We start from the raw sequence: 22,004 nt of genomic DNA, 5'->3' as shown, positions 1-22,004 counted from the left end.
TCCTGGGCTGCATCAAAAGAGGTGTGACCAGCAGGTCGAGGGAGGTGATCCTGCCCCTCTACTCCACTCTTGTGAGACCCCACCTGGAGTACTGCGTCCAGCTCTGGGGGCCCCAGTACAGGAGAGACATGGAGGTGTTGGAGCAAGTCCAGAGGAGGGCCACGAAGCTGATCAGAGGGCTGGAGCACCTCTCCTATGAAGACAGGCTGAGAGAGTTGGAATTGTTCAGCCTGGAGAAAAGAAGGCTCCGGGGAGATCTAATTGCAGCCTTCCAGTACCTGAAGGGGCCTACAGGAAAGATGGTGAGGGACTGTTTATCAGGGAGTGTAGTGACAGGACAAGGGGTTTAAGCTGAAGGAGGGTTGATTTAGATGAGATGTTAGAAAGAAATTCTTTACTGTCAGAGTGGTGAGGCACTGGCACAGGTTGCCCAGAGAGGTTGTGGGTGCCCCATCCCTGGAAGTGTTTAAGACCAGGTTGGATGAGGCTTTGGGCAATGTGGTCTAGTGGAGGGTGTCCCTGCCCGCAGCAGGGGGGCTGGAACTAGATGATCTTTAAGGTCCCTTCTAACCCAAACCATTCTATGATTCTATAATGCAAGCAGGAGTAAGAAAGAGAAAAATTCTGCTGTTTGGAAAACGAAAAAGGCTTGGTATAGCCATGCTCAGGGTATGAACATTGTTCAGTGCCCCCCGGCGCCCCAGGGCGTTCACTGTCAGAGAGCTGCAGAAGGAGCAGTGTCTCTTGAATAATTCTCTGTGTATGAATGCAAAGCCCTTACCCACCTGGGCCTGTGCTTACAGAATCAGACACAGTGAAAGCAGCCAGTTTCTTCTGAACCATCTCCCCATTTTCAGAGCCCCACAGGCCCGCTCAGGGTACCTGCCTGTTAAACACTCAGCACAGCCTGGGCAAATTTCCCTGCCAATGGCATGGGAGCTACTGCAGCCTGCAGAAACCCTGGCTGGGCTCCCACCCACTGAAACCAATCAACCTCTGCCTGATCATTAGCTAAAATCCAGAACAATCACTGTAGAAGCTGCAATAGGGTGAAATAACTATGCAAATCAGAATATACATGGGGGATTTTTAGCACATAAATGAAATGCATTTTTGACTAGGCACACTCACAACCCCTGGTACGTAATATTGTGATGCATGCCATAAAAATAGCTGAAGGAGGAGGGAGAATGAGAATTACAGAATGTGTACTGTGGTCAAGTGCTGTAAATTTAAATCCAGTCTACCAGGGACTACAGCGGACAGCTAGTATCTGTGCTGCTACCTCCTTGCTCCCACCATTTGCCCTCCTTTGTGCTTTCAGATGCTAAGTCCTTTGCGGTTTCATGTACAGCAAGCACACAGCACAGCAGCGGTCTCACGCAGCATTGCTTAGCAATACTATGATTCAGTAAATGAGTCTATGTGTAATTGCACAAATGCAGCAGGATCTATTATTGATGAAAAACCTTCCTGTATTCTCAAACCAGAAAACTGCACAAGCTCCTGATTTCTTTATCAATTTCTAAAAAAGCTTACAAAGTCTGGGCCACAACAGGTAATCTGGTAAGGCAAGAAAAGCCCTCAGGTTCACTGTACCCTGCATTGTTCTCTGCAGAGTGTCCTAAAGGGGTACAGATTGAACCACAGCTTTGGAAAGGTACCAAACCACACATCCTCTCTTGCCCCTTACCTGTAAATTTTTCGGTAGAACAAATCACACCAATATATTCTGTTTGTTGACACCTCCACGTCCAGCGCCACGACGTTCTTCAGCATGGGAATGATGCGAGAGTAGTCCCTTTTCACCAGGTCTATCTTACGGACTTCGTGGCGATTGGTGAAGATTAGGTATGGACTCTTGCCTACCACAGAAAATAAGCACATTTGTCATTTTAGCAGCTGACCCAAGGGCTGGCTTTGGCTTTTGTTTCTCAAACAACAGAATGATCAGTCACTGATAGTTCTGCTTCGTAAGAAAGCTTTACACCACACCAGAAGCAAGTGTAAACGGCTTCCAGAGGCAGAGCTATCACACGTGGACATGGAGGACTGCAGCAACTCTGTAGTCACTAGATGTGCATGGCCCTTGGTCTGCCCATTCTGCTAAGCCGCAAGCAAAACTCTGGGGAATGTCCTCACCTTCAATTACATATTTCAGATACAAAATACATGGGCCAGATTTTGGTGACTCATGGCCAGGGCAAGGAAGAGACAGCACTCTGGGCTGGCTGGAGGAAGGGAAGCGGCCAGACTTGAGGTATGATAGGGTCACACTGAATCCAGCAAAGCCAGGACTGGTTGCCAGGGAGGAATTCTAGGCTGTCACCTACATGCAGAACTCACACAGTCCATCTGAGCACTTGGGCTCAGGCAGTTTACATCTCTTTTTTTGTGGGTGCTGGTGGTACTGCTACTGCAGTCGTGATCTCAGGCCAGCCCAGGCTAGAGCCTCTCAAGAAGGATAAAGTTGACCTGAATTTTCCGAAAGACAGGAAAGCAGGGCACACAGAAACCCAATACTTATTTTGTTTAGAAGACCATAGGCAGCACCTTAGCCTCCACAGTTGTTCACAGTGGGCCCCATGAAGGCCAGTTTCCTACTGTAGGAGGCAGACACTTATGTCTCTAGGCTCAGACCAAAGGTGCACCTCCTTGCCCCCTGCAAGCAGCAGAGCATGTGATTCACTGTGTTCTTAAGTGCCACTAAAATGAACTGCGAATCAAACAGCGAAAGCTTTAGTTGGCTCTTTGTGCACCTTCCTGTTTGAGGATAGGGACAGGATGGGAACCTCAGAATGAGCTTTGGTGGGTTAGACCGGTTTGTCCCCAACAGTGGGCCAGTAAAAGATCCTAGCGAAGACCGTCGTTCCACTGGGAAGGACAAAAGGGGATTGAGGAACATGACACTGAAAGGGAAGAGCTGGGACAAGGTTCTAGCTCTGGAATAAGTTGTGCTGCATGGCTCCCAGCACAGGCTCTCAAACACAACAGAACTTTTCTAACCAACAAGCAGATCAGTGTCCCAGGATTTGGGTCAGTCCTAACTCACTGCAGGTGTGAGACTAGCAGACTTTATGAGGACAGCAGGACACTGTGCATACCATATAGAACCTGTGATGAAAGAGGCCACATGGGTGTGCAGGATAATAGTAGAGAAGCAATTTTGTACTGCAGATAACCCACCCTTCTTCAAGACACCCACTATTTCCATTAAAGAAAACCCCAGCATGGCTAATGCTCAGTCTCGCACAATTCAACTTTCTATCCCTCTGAGATTAACATTGATTTTTGCAATAAAGTCGAGCAAACTGCTGGTGTTCATATTGGTATTTGCGTAAGAGTCTGGGAGGGTGGAGAGGCAACTAACCTACAGTGTTTTAACTGGGATGTCGTCTTCCTTTTAGTATAACTACCACTAAATATTTTTGCTGCACTGTTTTTAATAACACCTGTCAAGAGACTTTCTTTTCTAGTTTCAGCTTCAAACAGCTAACTAGTGACTGTAATCTTGCTCTGTACACTGTTAAAAAATTCTGATCTGCATGATCAGTAGTTCTTGCCTAGAGATGCATCTGCTATCACTGCAGCAGTTCTGTGCTGCTTGAAATGAAATATCTTTGCTTACTTGCTTTGCTAGTTTCCTTTTGTTTCTGTTCCCCTAGCCTCAGCCCTGCAAGCATGTTTTCTTATCAGAATTGTGATGTTGAGCAAGCAGAGTTTAAGTGCCTGTGGCGTTGTCTTACCTACAGCTTTGCAGTTCTTGGACAGGGTGTCCATCTCGTATCCCTCGTAGCACTCGCATTTGTAGTCCCCCTTGTAATTAATGCAGATCTGGCTACAAGCGTCTGGATTCTCACATTCATCTATGTCTGAAAGGAGTGTTTGAAACCCATCAATAACTTGAAATCAAACCATCTGTGATGGAGCAATGCTCAAGTGAATATAATCACATCTCTGTATGGTGAAACACAAGGGACTGCTGTTTGCATGTAAATTACCTCCACACGTTTTTTTATCCAGAAGCTTGTATCCGGGCGGGCATTCACATTCATAACCAATCTTCAAGTCTTTGCATATGTGTGAGCAACCACCGTTGTTCATAGAGCATTCATTAATACCTGGAAGGGACATACAGATTATCTATGACAAAGGAGGGCTTTAAGAGTGGTTGTCAGAAATTTTCCCATATCTATCAGCTTTTGGTAGTCAGGAACTGGCCTCACAGATAGGAAGCCAACACCATATCACTTTCTTGCTCTTTATTATTCCAAACCAACACTGTAGGATCATTTGGACTGAAAGCTAGCAGCTAAATGAACAGGGAGCCCTGGGGATACAGCGCATGTGAATCTCTGCATCTCATCCCATCAGGGAGCTGCTGCTTTGAGCATGTTCTGCCACATGTGAGAAACTTCCAAGGGACCTAAGGGCTCTCTCCAGGAGATGACTCCTTCCCCGTGCGCTGGTTCATGTTGACTTTTCTGAACAGTCTCTCTGAGCTTTAATAATTCATGCTGGGGGAGTCTCATCTCCCAGGGGCCAGCTATTTTGAAATACTGTACTATTTTCTCACCTAGCTCCAAGGAATGATCTACGTGAAAATTCCAGAAAACACCAAAGTACAGTCTGTCAGAGAGATCCCATTAGCACTGAGATACAGTCCTCCCACAACCACCTCCCACATGACAGTCTCTGCTGGCAGCCTGCATCAGCCCAAGTGTGCAGTTTATGAAGCAACATCCCCCATCCTCTCCTGGGTCCCTGTCTAGTCCAAGGCCACCTCTCCGATCCTGCTTTCAAGTGTTGAAATGAAAAACAGACTAAATGGATCCTTGTAACTAGAACTGAATGAGAGGATGAGGAAAGCTGGTTTCCTGTCAGAAATAACATGTCTTCTTGTCGTAATTAACCTACACAAGGTCAAGAGAAAGTCCTCTCCCTAAGTAAGACTGCTTAACAGATGCTGTGGGATTTCAGGGATAGTGGGCTCACTAGAACAAGCACAACTGATTTGCTTCAATCTCTAATGCAATTTAAAGGCAAACTTTTCATTTATCTTTTATTTCTTGCTTCCTTGCACACTGCAGGTGAGCAGCACAGCAACACCATTAAACCAGTGCTCTTGGAAGAAAATGAAACCAACCACAAGCCAGTTAAGTCCATAAGACTACTAAAATACCATGCCAGAAGGAACCCCATCTCAGCTCTGGGATGCTTTCACCTTCCTACCAATGACACACACATATAGGTTTCAATATGTTATTAACAGAGCAAGTTCACCAGGCTCCAAGAAGGTGTTCACAGAGTCACATTGTGTGATGTCACTGTTCAATGATGTTTATTAATGGATATCACCTATTCTTACGCTTGCATAAGCCTCTAGCAAACTGGGTCATAAACATGTACAACTGCTCTCTGCAAAATACTACAAAGGCTGTTTCGACTAATGAGCAAACCCGACTCTGATGATTCCCATGGTTTCAGAGGTGCTCTGTTGAACGGATCTAGAGACGGTAAATCAAGAGCTGGTTCACTTGCTGCACTTCTCAATAGGAGCTGAGGAGGAGCTCAGCAGAGACATTAGCCTGCTCTCTTTCTGCTGGGCAGCTGCTGCCCATTACCCAAACTTCAGCAGTGTATATTCACTGCCTGCCTAAAATAAGACAAGTGATGTTCTGTCTTCTGTCGCGCTTTTTTGGGGAATCTCAGAGGGCACTGCAGTGTCTAGCACACAGCTAGACAGACACACCAAGATAAGGAGCATGTCCTGCACCTCCTGCTTTCTGCGTGGACTACTTGTGCACGGGTGTTACATTCACAGCAAGCCACATCATTCTGCACTCTTAAAGAAATATGTTTCCTTTGGGGGCTATTCTCTGCTCAGCTTCCTAACTTAAACAACACTTCACAGCCAGCCTGGGGCTGCACCAAGTCAGCCATGGCACCACTGTAAGGCTGAGCACCAAGCTCAGCTGTGCTGTGCCACTGCCCAGTCTCCTAAGACAAACTGGGCTGCCAGCTTTGTTGGGAGATCTCCACAGACAGACAAGTTGCAACAACCACTCAGAAAGACAGGGAGATGTGGATTAGTGTGGAAGAAAGCAAGGGCATACTGAAAGCACAAGTTAAGAGCATCCTCGCTAAGCATGCACACACATTCTTGTCTGATATAGAGGAGAGACTGACAGTTCTTCCTGAATGTGAGTTATTTTAGAGGCAGGCACTGAGCTCTGTGCTACTGGTGCTCCATGTCATGGAAAGGGATGCCTGTCTGAGACATTTCTGCACTGGGGAAAAAAAACAAATGCGTTTGAGTAATACTCCAGATTGGGGCTGGTGCCCACAATGCCTGGCGGGAAAGGTGAGAGAGGGGCTGTCCTAGGGAGAGCGGCACAGTTCTCTGGCCTGGGCTTTCTGTTCTGCTGACTCTGACAGCCCCGCTCTTGTGGCTTGTGCATCCTTGCTAGCCCAGAGCTGGCAGGCTGCAGAGAGCAACCTGCTGTCATTTCTAAGGGAAGCTGCAACAACATGTAAAACCCAGAAATGGCTGAAGTCATCTCTCAGTGATTGCTGCCACTTTATGTGTTTTCACCTTCAAAACATGTTCCCAATGCTAAATTTTTATGATGTTATCATGATCTTACAATTCAAAGATAATTTAGGCGATGAGGTTAAATAAATCGGTCTGTGCTGTGGAGGACACTAGTATCTGGGGAGAGGGAAATTCCTGGTTCCTAGTCCCATGCTCAGTTCCTACATCCCTCCAAGAATAAAAGCTGAGCTGAGAAGGGCACAGTTCAAATTTACAGATGATCAAACTAGGCTACTAATTATATTCATATGAAGGGTGATGAGAGAATAAAGGCAAGGAAAGAGGAGCAGAGTGAGAAATAGCATTAGCAGCTACATGTGGTTACACTCAAAGCTGTGAGCACCAGATGGAGGAGAGGGGAAGCAGTTACAACAGGAGCAACACATAGAAGGCAAGTACTGTACCACATTCTTTCAGAGGCTCGTCAGACCAGTCCCTGCAGTCTCTATGTGAATCGCACACTTTGCCTCCGTCAATGCACTCTCCACTCTTACACTGAAACTTGCTGGGACTTTCACATGCTGACTCTGTCATGTCGGGCAAGAGAGGAAAGCAACTAAGTTAGACGAAGCTCATGACAACAAAAGGCCTGACATACAGCTTCAAGAGTGTATCATTAGCAGAAATGGGATGGGATTAAGCATTAAGCCTGAGTATCATGCCAAGGAACTTTTCAAGTCATGCAGTCTGCCTGGTCACCACAATCATCTCTCCCAAGCAACCTCACTGCTACAGTAGCTTAAAACTCTCTACAGGAAGCAGCTTGCCATGGCCCAGAGGAGCAGCACGGGCCTCTACCCTTTCCAATGGCCACACAGCTCTTGCCGGCTTACGCCACGGAGCATAAGGAGTGCAGAGCTGTCGGTACCTACCTTGGACGCAGCCTGCCTCGTCACTGTTGTCAGGACAGTCGTGCACTTTGTCACATTGCTTTGCTCCGTGGATACAGGTCCCATCGCCACACTGGAATTCATCCGGTCTGCAGGTCACCAGAGCTTTAAGACAATACATTCAAGCATTAGCCACACAGGACTTGAATCTTTTGTGTGGTACCTTTAAGTCACATACCTCTGACACTGCTGGAGTTTTGCACCCTCTGTCAGCAAATGTCACAGAGCATTGGCTGCTCCCACCAAACCAACAGAGGCAGCAGCTGCCTCAGCCACTGTCCTGTTCTCCTCTGCCATCCCAGATCACCCTCTACATCCTTGGGAAAAGAGCCCCAAAGCCCATATGAGCAGATCTAGTCAAAACAGAATCAGTGCAGGCAGTAAAGCTTCTCTGGTGAGACTCAAGAAAGCAAACAGGCAGCAAACCTATCAGCAGTGGAGTCCCTCTGGGGTCCTCAGTTTATGTGAGAGGCCAGGCTGCTTTCCAGCTAGGAGTGCAGAGTGGCACTGGGCAGGCAAAGGCAACTGTTCCTTAGCTCTCCTTACTTCAGAAAAAAATATATTTAACATATATTTCAAAACATGTTCAGGTTAAGGGCATGGGCAAGAGACATGTATTGACTGTCTCTGCCGAAGCCAAAGTGGTCACATTAGGGACGAGGCTAGCAACACAGACATGATCATTTGGGTTACTAAATGCCCATGTGTGAACAGACCACTGGAAGGCAGAAGAGCTCCGCTGCATTGCGGCTTGGTGTTTCTTGGGGTTACAGGCCAAAACCACCTCCACTGTGCCACGCCACGTTTCAAGCCTGAAGCTCGTTTGCCCAGGTCACATTATTACAGACTCAAAACAGATCTGATGAACAGCAAAGTTGGGGACAAAAAAACCCCAGCTGCACTGACCATACTAAAAGCGGTCATGTTTCCCTCCCAAAAGGTTAGACTAAGTGAGAGACCTCCCTAGCTGGGACCAGACTTGTGCTGACAAAGGGTACAGGCACTCGCTAGCCAGCAAAGGGCTGCAGCCTGTAGTTCACTGGCAAAACAGGCTCCTCATTCCTGAGGAGCTAACTTCTGAGGGGACTGTCTTACAGATGTTTTCTTAAAATCCTATTAAGGCAGCACACCCTGGAGAGCTCTTGATTCTAGCCTTTCCATCTTGCTGATTGTGTCCTGGTATCATATGACAGAAAATCACTGCCTCTGAATAGCTAGAGGAGGTCAGCGCTGACGTTACTACATGGGAGGCAAGAGCTATGTGGCAGACCTTCCCTGACAATTTGACAACCTGGTTCTAATAAAAAATTTACTACTTTCAGATATCCAGGAAGAGCCACAGACATGAAGTGAGCTAGCATTGATACTATAAAGTATTAGTTGCACAAAGGCTCAGCATTATTGATGATTACATCCCACAGGATGCAGGATCTAGATTCATAACTGCTTCACCGGACTTAGCTCTAGTGCATCTTCAGCTGGTGAAGGGCACAAGAGACAGGAAAAGCCACAACTGCAGGCCTGCTGGGGGAAGGGAGAGGTCCTGCTTTTAGAAATACACAGTATTCACATGAGGAAAGTTTGGAAATAGCACTGCTCCTTGGAGAGGAAAGCCATATGCACTATATTCATAAAAAGCTGCAAAGTGAGAAAAAAATTCGAAGCAATAAGCATAGTTATGGGACCAGCTGTGTCGCCACATTTCAGCTAATAAACCCAGGCACAGAAATTGGAAACCCCAGTGGGACATCTGGGACAGCAGCTCCAAAGTAAGCATGTGGGAACTGCTGCTCTAAATGCAGAAAAATGAAGGAGAGGAAGAAACAAAACTGTGGTCTGGGAGAATCACAGACCACAGATCTGGAAGTTGCACTGAGAGCTCCTGCAAGGGAGGCAGAGGCACTTCTGCTTGAACCGTTCCTGCTGTATACAACCACCTGCCTGCAGAAGCCCTGAGGATGGAGACCACCTTCCTCCTAGGCAATCATGACCTCTGCCAATCTAAAACTTAGCCATTGCAAAGTTTTTCCTACTGTCTGATCAAAAATTCCCTTGCCACATTTATTTCTTGTCTTCATCCCCAACATGGAAAACAGTTTACTTCACCTTTACTGTAGCAGCTTCTATATGTAGAGACAGGAAAGGATGGTCCTCTGACTATAAATATTAAGCCCTCACAGAAGTGTAACATGTAATTAAAGCCAATGGCAATCTCCACGTTCCTGAAGCAGGAACAGGCTCCAGTTTATCAAGTTAATCTGCATGACAACAGCTACAGATTTGGAAGGCAGTCGTTATACAACCTACTAATTGTCTTCAATTGTAATCTTCAAAGCTCTTCTAAAAAGCAGTTATAGCTAGATGCTAAGAACAGAAATGTTTCTAATCCTAAAAAAAAGTAAAATGAAGGAGAATTTTGCAGGAACTGCAAAGACAATGTTACACAAGCACCACAAAACTGAGAGAAAAATGACAGCACAGCTCTTAGCTCGGTTTCTACAGGGACTGCAAAACACAGATGTGGGATTGTACAACAAAGCTTTTGCTTCAACAAGAAGAGACAGAAGTTTGGAGACCAGGCTTCGTTTCCCGGCTCACTTCTCACTCCAGTAGAGCTGTGGAAGTTCAGACCTTTGAGGAATGGCCCCTCAGCCTCTTAACAGACATCTAAAAAGAGCAGATACAGTAACAACTCTTACCGATCACAAAGATATTAAAATGCATATACAGCATTTCTATTTTTTGGGGCGGTTTTCAGTAGGAGGAGAGAGAATGCTATGTTTATACCTGGCCTGCAGAGCATAAGTTTGAGGGGAGAGGGCCAGGAACTTTGTTATCCTGAAGCCAGGACACAAACCCATCTCAGCACCACTGGCAGAGTTGACAGCAGGTTCACATCAGGGCCAATCCCAAAGCAGAGCAATATCCCAAGAAGAGGGAAGAGCTGTGCTGTTTATTTGCACAAGATGTTCACAAAATTGCTGTGCTATTTTGGAAGGTTTAAATCAGTGAAATCTCAGCAGTTTTATAGCCATCTCCTCTGCTCTGCAAATCAATTATGAAACAATTTACCAAAGCTCTGCTAAATTAACAGGTGCACTCAGACACACTTCCCATTTGCAAATACAGGGCACAAAGCTCTATTGCTCAAATTCAGCAGATATATTCCTGATTCCAAGTCTAAGCCTGCGTTTCTTCTGTTTTCTGTTGTTTTTGTCCCCTCCCAAATGAACTTAATATCAAGAAAACTCCAACATTTGCTAAATGCATCAATCCCATTTTACAGGTGGGGAGACAGAGGCACAAAAGTGCGAGGTGAGGTCTCAGGGGATCTGTTTTCTAGCTGTCTGTTGTAATCATTATTTTTTCTCCCTCCTGGATGCCCTAATGCGAGTTGTAAAGGACATTTTAAAATATAATCATTCCAGATTTGGAGACTATTAAATCTAACCTAATGTTCATTTCATAAATACATATACATATTTGAATATATATGCTAGGGAAAAAACCCCAACCACTCAATGTTCTCACAGAGCTTTCCTGAAATGACTCATTCCCTCCTATTTATTTGCTGTCTTGCTGCCAAAACCTGTTCACCAATTGTCACCCTTCATTTCTGCTCTACTTGTTTATCATCTCAAAATGATTATAACAAATGACTGGTGATGGCCTCATGACATTTTTTTAAAAGCATTAGCTCCCATTCCTCTATTTTATACTATGCAACCCCTATACGACTCCCATTTGCAAGAGATGATGTAGTGTTGGTATCTGCAGTTTTAATCAAGTCAAACCTAGCGGTACTTGTGCCATCCCTGTTGCTAAGGGAATGGAGCAGTGTCCTACACCTGTAACTCCGTCTGCCACATGACATTGATCTCAAAAAGAATTTCTGGGGGAGAAAAAAAAAAAAGGTCAATCTCTAAACTCTTCAGTCCACCAGATGAACAGTGATGCTGACTTTCCAAAGCTCTCAAATGTCACTTTTTTACCCCAGGCGTGTTCACCCAAGGAAGAGCTGGGGAAGCAACATTAGTTTTGACTCTGACCCAGTCAACACATCAGCTACACAAGCACTCAAGTGCCACAGGTCCTCTCCGGGCTACTACCTTAGAGATTGCCCTCCCCACAGTGTAAACAGCAGCAGGCTTATGCACCTCTGTGGCACTGGGGTGACTCCTAGTTTGCACGGGTGTAAAGGGCAGAACCAGGCACTCCGTACAAAGGAGCACTGCAGTAGCTAAAACATTGGGCTTTGAATCCCATTGTCTCCTGGCCCACAGGACTGAAAGCAGCAAAAGCAGTTCACATGCTCTTTTCTCCTGGGTCAATAATCTGCATGTTGTGCTGTACTGAGACCTACTGGAAAAAAACCCTTGGGTGCTAAATCTCCACTAGTCAGAGATACAACTGTCTCAAGTCACTTGTGCCACATTTCCTCCTTCCTCCACTGGTTGTCATCACTGTGCTGTGCTGCAGAGGTGTCCAGCTGTGCTCTCTACCCCAGGGAGGCTGCCCTTGATGTATCTGGAGGTGCTACTTGGTGAAGCTGCTCTGTAGGTGAGGGATGCTGTCAGAGCCATGCTCCTCTTAGGCCTCACATCTTGGCAGTTTGAGCTCAGCTGGATATTGCTGGTGTCTGTCAGATCAAGGAAAGAATCTGGGGAACAGAGCGCTCCCTCTGCCTCAGCAAGGTACATGGGCACAGTACCACTCCTCTCACCCAGCAGAGTGTCAAAGCAAATAGGGCCTGTGAAAGACTTGAAAAAAACTCCTTTCAAGTTGAACAACAGGGATTGAAATTTTAAAGACTTTTCATCGGAAAGCACCATCTGTAAGCTGGTGCTTTTACCACTTGGAAATAGAAGGGACCTCACCTTTCCCTCTCCTGAGTTGTCTAAACTCAGCAATCCTGCCAGGTTGCCATCACTGCAGGGAATGCAACCTGTGGGACAGAGATCAGTTCTGCTGGAAGTCCCCTGTGCCAGATACCAGTTCTTCATCTGTGTTGGCAATGTGGACCTAGCCACTGCCCCCTGATTTGGGGGGGATACAAGTATAGGACTGTCTGCAGGAGGTCTCAGAATTAAAACAGGCACCAAACAACACAGGCTGTCCCAGCTAGCAGTGCACATCTCCAACGGACATGCCCCTGTCTGGCTTTCTTACAGTCACTTCATACTGAGATGGATGCCAGGAACCAGCTTTGTCTCCTGTTCTTGTGACACTTTAGACCCTGGAAGTACTGCCTGGGTACCTGCTACCCAAGAGCTCTGTCAGGTCCTGTATCACCTTCTTGGAGATGAAGGAAAAGACACCCTACCTAATCCATCCCTACTCAGAAGAGAGTTGACAGCGATGATATCCTCGTATCCAGCTGTCAAAGCTACTCTCTTCCTAACAAAACTTAATTGGCTTCTCCTACTCTGCTCTCACCTCTTTTTCTAAGAGTCCTTGGCTCTTTTAAAGACACAGCAGTCCCACTGTTTCCTGTGGCTCATCCACCTGCTCTCCTGCAGTGTAAACAGTGGTGTCCAGGACTTCCTACACCCTCCTCCTCTTACTAAAGAAGCCACTGAATTTACATCTGCCTCTGCCTGGGAGAGAGGACCCTGATCCCCTGTTCCTTGAAGGGCTCTCCCCCATGCAGCTGCTCTGAGCTCACCAGCCTGGACTCAGTGTTGCCATGGGTATGAAAAGATGGTGCTGGCAAAAATGTTAAATTTTCTTAGGTACCTTTGCAAAAATGTCTGGTTTCTGCCTTCCTCCCCGGAGGTGGCCCAGTGTCAGAGCTGCTAAATATATACAGCTATGTAAATATTTTATTTTATTTCAATCTTGTGGTTATGAATATTTTAGCAAAACATTTTGCTCATATTTTCTTGTCTCTCCCTCCTCAGGTAAGTGACCAGCTTGAACAGTTTAGTGGCTAAAAATGGATGAAACATTCAAAATACCATGCACACCAACAACTCACCACGTTAAATGCATAAAGCCAGCAGAAAAGAAATCCATTATTTATTAGCTCTGTGCCTTTATCAAGCCAAGCTCAAAGTGCATTTCAAACTAGATTCTTCAGAGGTGCTGCTCTTGACTGCCTTGTTCAATATACTCTAACTTCAGAGGCAGAAACTTAATTATTTTTTTTCTGCTGATCATATATTCCCTTTAGCATTGCGGCTTCTAACCTCCAGGCTGTGACTCCACCATGCCGCCTGAGGGCTTTGAACATTTTTCCCATTTTCCACTCCTTGTCTTTCTAGTGAAACAGATCTCTTCTGAGGCACAGAACCATCCAACAGCTCTTGCACCTCCTCTCCGAATCCTCAAGGAAAAAGCATAAAAGGGGTCTGGAATATATGTGACCCTGCTGCGTTGGGCACGCAGCCATGCCATTAGGGACACAAACGCTCCTTGTCAGGCACACAGTTGCTGCACAGACATCAAAGACTTGCCTTAAAACACAGCTCACAGCAGCCTTCTGGTCCCTCTCCCCCACAAAGGAGAGCCCTCAGCCCTGCCCTACCCCTCAGACACTCACGGCAATCCTGCTCATCAGACTTGTCCTTGCAGTCTTCATCCCCGTCACACTTCCAGTTCAGGTGGATGCATTCACCATTGCCGCACTGGAACTCATGAGCTGCGCAGGTGTTGAGGGCCTTAGCATCGTAGCCACACTTCTCTATGGACTCGTCTGACTGATCCTCGCAGTCTGGCTGGTTATCGCAGACCCACAGTTCTGGGATGCACACGCTGTTGTTGCACTGGAACTCATTGGGGTTGCAGGTCAGAGGGGAGCATTTTCTTTCATCGCTGCCATCCCCGCAGTCGTTGTCACCATCACACACAAAGATGATGGAGATGCACGACTTGTTACTGCACTGGAACTCATTGGGAGAACAGGCTTGGGAATAAAAACAAACAGGTGAGCTGTGAGGTCTCCAACCTACCCCTCACTACTGTGCCAGCTTTAGCACATTAGGAATGTCTGAGACAGGGAGAGGGCAAGGGCACAAAAGCATTATCTTGGCTGTCCTAACCCAAAACATTTTTCCCAACAGTAAACTACATGGCAAGGAGCAGGTGAAGACACAGTGGTCATCTCCCCAGCTGTGCTACAGGATGCATCCTCTATGGGCCATGGGCAGCCCCAAAGCAGAAGGGGTAGCAGGGCTGTGAGAATTGCATGTAGGAAAAGCGGGGGGCCATCTGCAGCGCTGCCCTGGTGTTGGGGCAAGAGCAGCCAGGCAAGCCCTGGCGTAGGGGGTGACAGCACAGAAAGAGTGGGGAGATAGCAGGGTGTGCTGGAGGTCTGCTGGCACACGGTGGTGGACTCACACAGCGCTTTGCTTTGCTCCGCGCTGACATTACCAGCTTCCTGACTTTCACAAGCACAGAATCAGGTTTCAGGATTTCACAGTGTGCCTGGTTTTGGACATATTAAGTGGGATGTGTAGGGTAAATATTTAGTGAGTCGAGCATCAATTTAGCTGCAATCTGCCAGTAAGGCCCTTTACAACACACTGAATGCCTTCCCTGGAAATCACAACTCAACATTAACATACAAATGAGGCTTTTGTCAGATAGGAAGCTGAGTGGAGTACTCTCCTCTGCAAGCCTAATGGACAGCTGAGCCAGAGAAGCCTGCTCAAATTAAACTTTCAGGTACTCCAACAATGTGCAGGTCACAGTCACTTCATCAAGGTGTGGGGGAACCAAAACCCTGGAAGAAATTCTCCATAAACACTTTTAGTTAGTTACTTAAAAAAGAATTCTGCTTCTGCAGTTTCAGTTATCTGAAGTAAAGTTATGGCTTTGGTAAATTAGAAGTACAATAAACATATACAAATACTTTTTTTTTTTTTTTTTTTTTTTACATTGCAATTGGGAGTCTTTTTGTCTTCAGAAGCAGAACTATTTACTGCCATATCTGCAGAGCCCCTGTGATAAACCACACAGTTCAGATGGTACCCATCGCTGCAACGGCACATGCATCTGGAAAGCAGCAGAATCTCTGTAAAGGAGTTGTCATATCCCAGCTTTCAGCCAACAACAGGAACCCTGTGGTATTCTACTGAAATATCATGTCTGTTTTAAACCCGGTAATGAAACTCTATTTATCTAGCAATTAAGAACATGTTCACTTGTACATGGATACTTATTTACATTCTAGCTTGCAAACTTGCTGGGGTCTGTCTGTTAAACTAAGCAGCCTGTAGTTTTACATCAGAGCGTGACAATATACATACTTCTCTCCTGCCCTGTGCGCTGTCCCATTTAGTCCCAGATTTTCCACACGTTATTGTGTCTACCACAGTAGCAATCTACCTAATTAGAAGAAAAAGAGGTTTACCTTTCTTGGTGCAATACTGTCATGCACTGGCTATGACCCAAGCTCCTTCCAACAGGGATAAATGTTAAAGAGAACCTCAGCTGCACATGGCTCTGTGCCCAACTTGACATCAATAATTAAATGCAACTGAGTGTGGTCACCAGAGCAGCCCCTAGTGAAGACATCAAAGTATCATCTGGTCCAAGTGAGTTGCTCAGTCTCCTTCTGTACTCGGTAGAGTATTTTGGATAGAGAGATGTCCTCAACAGGCAACTCCTGCCACCTACTTTGGGATAAGAACTGTCCCTTGGAGGGGCTAACATTTCTCCTCTCCAGAGGGACCTGAGATCAGACTACTAATATTAGGTGATGAATCCCTCTTATAAGGGGCCTGAAATATGAGCACAGTCTGGTGGAGAAGTATCTAAAAAACCTCTTTTGCATGGCAGAAATGAGACCATTTAAATGCTCTGGTTTTTACACAAATTCTGCTCTTTTTCTTCCATGAGCATACTCTTATCCCATAACTAGAAATAAAGTAATCTGTTAACCCTACTGATCAGTCTCTTCAGATGATGCATAATACGGAACTGCCAAGTGGAAATTTAAAGTAATAGTTGTAATCGTACCAATCTATCTAAAAAAGGAAGTGAGAAACATGAATCTTTCCAGGGCTAGGTACAGTTTCTGTAACAGATCAAGGCTGAGAAGAAATTGCTTTTCTGGCATTATTTTGATGAATCTCAGAAACAGATCAGTGAACAAAATTTTGCGTAGTCCTTTGATCCCTAATTTTTGGGGAAGGTTGTAATGATTTGCACACTCCAAATGTGCATTAATTTCCTTTCCCCGAACTGTAATGAGCCCATCTTTTTTTCCCTTGTTGTTTTCCTGGTCTCCCACTTCCACCCCTCCTTCTGTCTGTATGCATTTCCCTTCAGAAATCTGCTGCATTGGCAAATTAGCGACCGATAAATGCATGTGTGGGATACAGACAATGAAGTTTGCACAAAAGCTCCTCCTCTGCACCTATAAATCCCAGTACAGATAGAAAATTACTGATAATCACAACCAGAAAATAGAAGCAGTTCAGCTTTTGTAAGCTCTCACGAGGACTTTTTCAGTGAAGCTTGTGAATTACAAGCTAGAAAAATTGCATGGTCATGATTATTTTATTTCTTTTTAAAAATTAAATTTAGTGTGATGACAGCACTAGAGACTACGAGTTCTCCCTCCACTGAACAAGCACAGCAGTTGGGCTGTTGCTAACTCCCCCTTCTCACCACAGCAGTCCTTAGGTGGGGATCAATCTCTGCAACTCACTCACGCAGCCAAAGCCAGGCGCAGTGGCACCAGCACTGACAAGGCATCATCTGCCCTGGGACAAAGCTTAGGAGGCAGAAGAGCCTGCAATTACAGCAGCCTTATGCTGCTGGGACAACCAGTAAGACTGATGGGCTGCTACCAGTGTGCCATGACAAGGAGGCCGCTGGACAGCAACCAGAGCTGTCACAGGGGCCACCGCAGTGCACGTGCTGGCAGCCAGTGGCAGTGCCGAATGGGAGCACACGGTCCCTTGCTACAGAAGGCTGCTCTATGCACCTCTTCATGAACTCAAAAAATAAAAATGCCCTTTTCTTCATTTATGGACCTAATGACCATCTTCAGGCCAGCTCAAATGTGACGGTTCCTTCTGGGTCACACGTGCCTCCAGCAGAGACCTCCGTCCTCGTGTGCAGCTGGCTCTCCTGCTGGCCATGGGAAGGCAGATAACATCCCAATTCCTCTCACCCTTCCGTTATCCTGACAGCTACAATCTGCAGGTCATGCCAGGATAAAGCAAAGTCTGCAGCTTCCAGCCACTCAGGGACTTGCTCTGGCACAAACAGGCAACAGAGGAGAAAAGCTGCTTACAATCCCTCTGTACCTAGGCAAGAGCGAACACGCTCATGCTCTTCAGGGTCCCTGCTGCATGGTTTGGTGCTGGTTTGACGAACCTAATAAAAAGCAGCACTACAAATTATCTTACATAGCACCTGGAGAGATGAGGATGGGGAAGTAAAGTTCCAGGGACAGTTTACATCTCCTTTCATAAATCTGTCATGGTACCTAGGTAGTCCCATCACTACGGCATTTCACTGCCTCCAGAGCATTTCAATAGAAAATGTGCGAATAGTAATTACACGATCACTGAGGTATTTTTTCTTTGAGTTGAGCATTTTGTTTGCATTCTCTGATTTTGCTACCTGTCCTATTGTAAGCTTATTCATGTAAAACAAAGGAAACAAGCATTAGCTTGCTTTCCTTAGTGCCAAAGAAATTATTAAATGTCATACTCTAAGGTGCAAAACCTACTACAAATATGAAGTGATCCCAGTAGAAATCTTGGAAATGTTTGTCAAGAAGTGTTTAACCAACAGGCTTCAAATCAGTAAACAAGCATAATTACAAAAGCAGTTTTGTAGAGCACTGTAATCCGTTAAGGTTCTTCACAGTTTTAAGAAGCAAAATAATCACATCTAAATGATAGTGTACATGTGCTTTGGCCTACAGACAATATATACCAGAGGTGTTCTGCGTTAATTTCTGCCTTGTACTATATGCCAATACATAGAGCACAACTGTCACAGTTTTTGCCTCACAGTGTCCAGTTGCAGTCTCGTCACATCTCTTGAGGAGAGTGGAGCAGAAGCAGTCTTTGGATAGAGGAAGTTTAAAAAAAAAAAAAAAAAAAAAAAAGAGAGATTGCAGTTGTGGAGTTAAGTGTTTCAGTACTGGCTAGTTCTTCTTTGCCTGGAGCCAGGATTTAACCACAGGCTTTAGTGAATAGTCTGGTGCAGCGGGGACAATCTTAGCTCAGGCGCTGCACCAAAAAATTAACATAATTCTACTACATGCTTTTTAAGTGCTTATAGAGAAAAGTAGAACGCTCTAAAGATACAGGGCACTCCTTGAGAACTGTAATTTCAAAAAATATATATATTTGTACATAGCAATATTTCTACAATGGACATCTCTACCAAGCATGGATCCTCAAATCTGGATAAAACTCAAAATATGAAATAAATATGAAATAAAGTTATCCATCATTAATAGGAGCTGGGAATTACGTACAATGGACTGTAACTGCTGCCACTGCTAATCTTTAATTAAAGATTTTCTAGCTTTTCAGCAAGAGTCAGATATTTAATTCATCTCTCTCCTCCAAAAAAGTCAGTTCCACTTGAAATTACATGAATGGCTTAAAGAAAGATAATTATTTGGTAAAATTTGTGGTAACGTGGGTAACAGCAATTACTGAAGCCGAAGACAAGAAAATAAGATGAATTATCGCATTGCATTTTTCTGACACTCTCCCCAAAGCAACTTAAGAAAAGCGTGGCTCAAAATTTCTTGTTTGCTTAAATCTGATAACGGATCTTCTAAAGAAGGCAAAGGATGATTTGTGCATACTAACGTTTGCATTGGGGAAGCAGAAATCTGCTGTTCATTTATCACCACTTCAACACTGGCAGGAGAGGCTGGTGGACTTCAGAACCTCTCCTAAGCTGTGAGGTTTAGGATCTGAGCTCCACATGGCTGCAGGAGTGGAATGCCTGGGGCTCCATCTGCCCAGGTATTCTGAGCAAAGTGCAAACCCAGCTACTACTGCCCACATAAATTAATCTCTGAGCTGGACCATGCATAAGGAGGTCACAGAGTCCAGACAGGCTAAATTAAGTTGGAACTCCCAGGCCAGTTATCAATGCTGCCATCACGTTAGTTTTATTTAACTAGTATTTATTTTCAGGCTTAATTGTATCTAAATTATTTGTTTTTGTCTGCAGACAATTGGTGTGCTTACCAAATATCTGAATATTTCATATAGATCTTCGGTCAAATGCCAGTCATTAAAGCACGGATTCATGCCTAGAAGGACAAGTTTCCCACGGAAAGCTGCCCTCCAGGAAGGGCAGCAAAAGAGATGGAGGTAAATGAAGATGACCTTGAAGCGCATTGCTCTGAAAAAATGACAGGCCTCCCATGGAGGGAATAATGCAGCTGAATTGCAGTCTCACTACTAACGGTGGTTGTTGCTATGGTGATTGATACCGACAAGCCTATATAGACATAGACCGCAGAAGGAATAGTAATTCCTGATATTGTTCAAATCACTAATGTAGCTAAGGAGCCATCTCATGCACTCTTGCAAATTAATATTTGCATGTGCTCACTGCCTTTGCCACACTGCTCCCCTCAAACACAAATGAGTTATTTTTCCATTCTCGGCAGCAGCATTTGCATAGTATTAGTTAATTATAATGGAGCAACCAGATGCCAAAGCCCCTGCTGATAAATAATAGTTGGTTCAAAAATATACTTACTGATTTAGAATATTTCCTGAGAATCATACATTCATTCAAAGTGGTTTAATTTTCTGAAAATAGAATTAATTATGACCCCACAATTTATGGAGAGAAGCAGCTTATGTACAAAAGGCATACACATTCTGAATTTCTTCCCTGTCTTATCTTTCTTATGTGCAATAAGGTTGCCAACTCATACTTGCAGTCTCCTCAATTTTACATCATACCAGGAAAGTGTTAGGAAATTTATCACAAGTTCTTCTGGTTAAATGACTGAAAATGACCTCAAAATAAGAACGAGTCCAGTGTAGAGGGTTTAGGGGTAAAATAATGCAGCTTGGGAAAACGAAAAGTGTGATGAGAATGCCTATGGTTGACACTCAAATCATTGTATGATTCTATTCCCTCAGACATGACTTGCTTATTAAAATGGCAATTTTACAAATTACACCAATTTGGCAAATCCCTCAGAAACATCCGATAATATTAATGAAACTAACAGCTGCTCTAATATTATCACACAAAATTCTGTATTTCTGAGGAATATATAAATGTTCTTCCAGCAACCAGAATAGAGCATTACTGAACACAGCCTTGCTCCTTTGACAGTACACTCAAAAACCACATTGCTGCATATGCAGACCTCTTGGATTCAGCAGGACTCGCTGTGGTTATGAGGATTGTCTGCACAGAACTTTCTGCATGACCAGGAGTTAATTTTGCCATCGTAGAATTAAATCACAGATGCTTTGCTGGGAATAGCCTACTCCACAGATCTCACCTTCCATTGGACAAACTTCCACTCTTTGCTCATCTGCTAATAAAGTGACACAAACTGCCTTATTATATACCTGCCTGTTTTCTCCATTGTTTTCTGGTTTCTTACATTCAGCTCAGGAGAGAGACTTCATCAGAATCTTAAAAGCTACATTTTAGTCACATTGGCAAATGACGGCACAATTTGTTTTATTCTCAGAAAATCTGCAAGATCTGTTTTTTTTTTCTGACTGGGAAAGGCAAGGAATTCAAACTCATACCTGTTGGTCCACAGCTATGTCACTGGCCTGCCACTTCCTCCTTACCCACACACTCCCAAGCACAGGCATGCCACCAGTTGGAAAACTGAACCATTTCACCAGAATCAACAGAGTCTTTTACACTGCCATAACTAAGAAGGGAATCCTGGAGGTTTGTAACAATCTACAATATTTATCTTTATTGAACACAGATAAGGAACAAGGGAGCAGCAACTGACACTACAAAGCCACATGCACTGCTAATGCTTGTGCAGCTAGTCTCACGTCATGAAAATTGCACACCACAAATGCACTTGTAGAGAAAGAAAAAAAAAAAAATCTTAATTCTTAGGTAGAATTCTATGTTGATGGAATCACTGCACAGGCCTACGTGTGAAAAAACAGAGCAAAGAAAAGCCACCTTGGCCACCCTCAGGATACATTTCTGAACCAACGGACCAAACAAGTAGGGCAGAGAGAATAGCCTGGCTTCAGCATGATAATCTGGTAGCTACAGCAGCTGAGGGCTCACAGGTTTTAACTCAGCTGAGTAATGTTGGACAAAGCAATGCTCACATTGCAAGCAATGAGTTCACTGCCCCATAAAATCTCCACTTCCACTAATTTACTTTGCTTGATGGGAATTCTGTGTAAGAGGAGATATTTCTTCTTGTTCCAGTTTGCTTCACTATTAGACTTAAATATTCATTGCATTTAGAACATGGCACTATTAACTCTTCTGGAGCACAGACAAAACAAGGAAACGCTGAGAGTTGTCACATCTCAACCCCTCCAGTTTACCCAACTGCCTTTCACAGTTCTCCA

General features: G+C 44.8%; 1 protein-coding gene across 2 annotated transcripts in view; it reads right to left on the bottom strand.

Moving 5' to 3' along the window:
- LRP8 (LDL receptor related protein 8) overlaps positions 1–22,004 on the bottom strand; it is a 193,623-nt gene that overhangs the window by 14,442 nt on the left and 157,177 nt on the right. Inside the window, exons 5-10 of one of the 2 annotated variants that reach the window (XM_075759371.1) lie at positions 14,027–14,389; positions 7,468–7,590; positions 7,000–7,122; positions 4,002–4,121; positions 3,747–3,872; positions 1,694–1,865 (exon numbers count right to left, since the gene is read on the bottom strand). In XM_075759371.1, the coding sequence (XP_075615486.1) occupies positions 1,694–1,865; positions 3,747–3,872; positions 4,002–4,121; positions 7,000–7,122; positions 7,468–7,590; positions 14,027–14,389 (1,027 nt within the window). The remainder of the gene's footprint in view (positions 1–1,693; positions 1,866–3,746; positions 3,873–4,001; positions 4,122–6,999; positions 7,123–7,467; positions 7,591–14,026; positions 14,390–22,004) is intronic. The other variant, XM_075759373.1, reaches the window with a different exon arrangement.

Source organism: Balearica regulorum, chromosome 8 (genome assembly GCF_011004875.1).
Source record: "Balearica regulorum gibbericeps isolate bBalReg1 chromosome 8, bBalReg1.pri, whole genome shotgun sequence".
NCBI classification, from domain to species: Eukaryota; Metazoa; Chordata; class Aves; order Gruiformes; family Gruidae; genus Balearica; species Balearica regulorum.
This window is presented reverse-complemented; position numbering and strand designations above follow the sequence as displayed.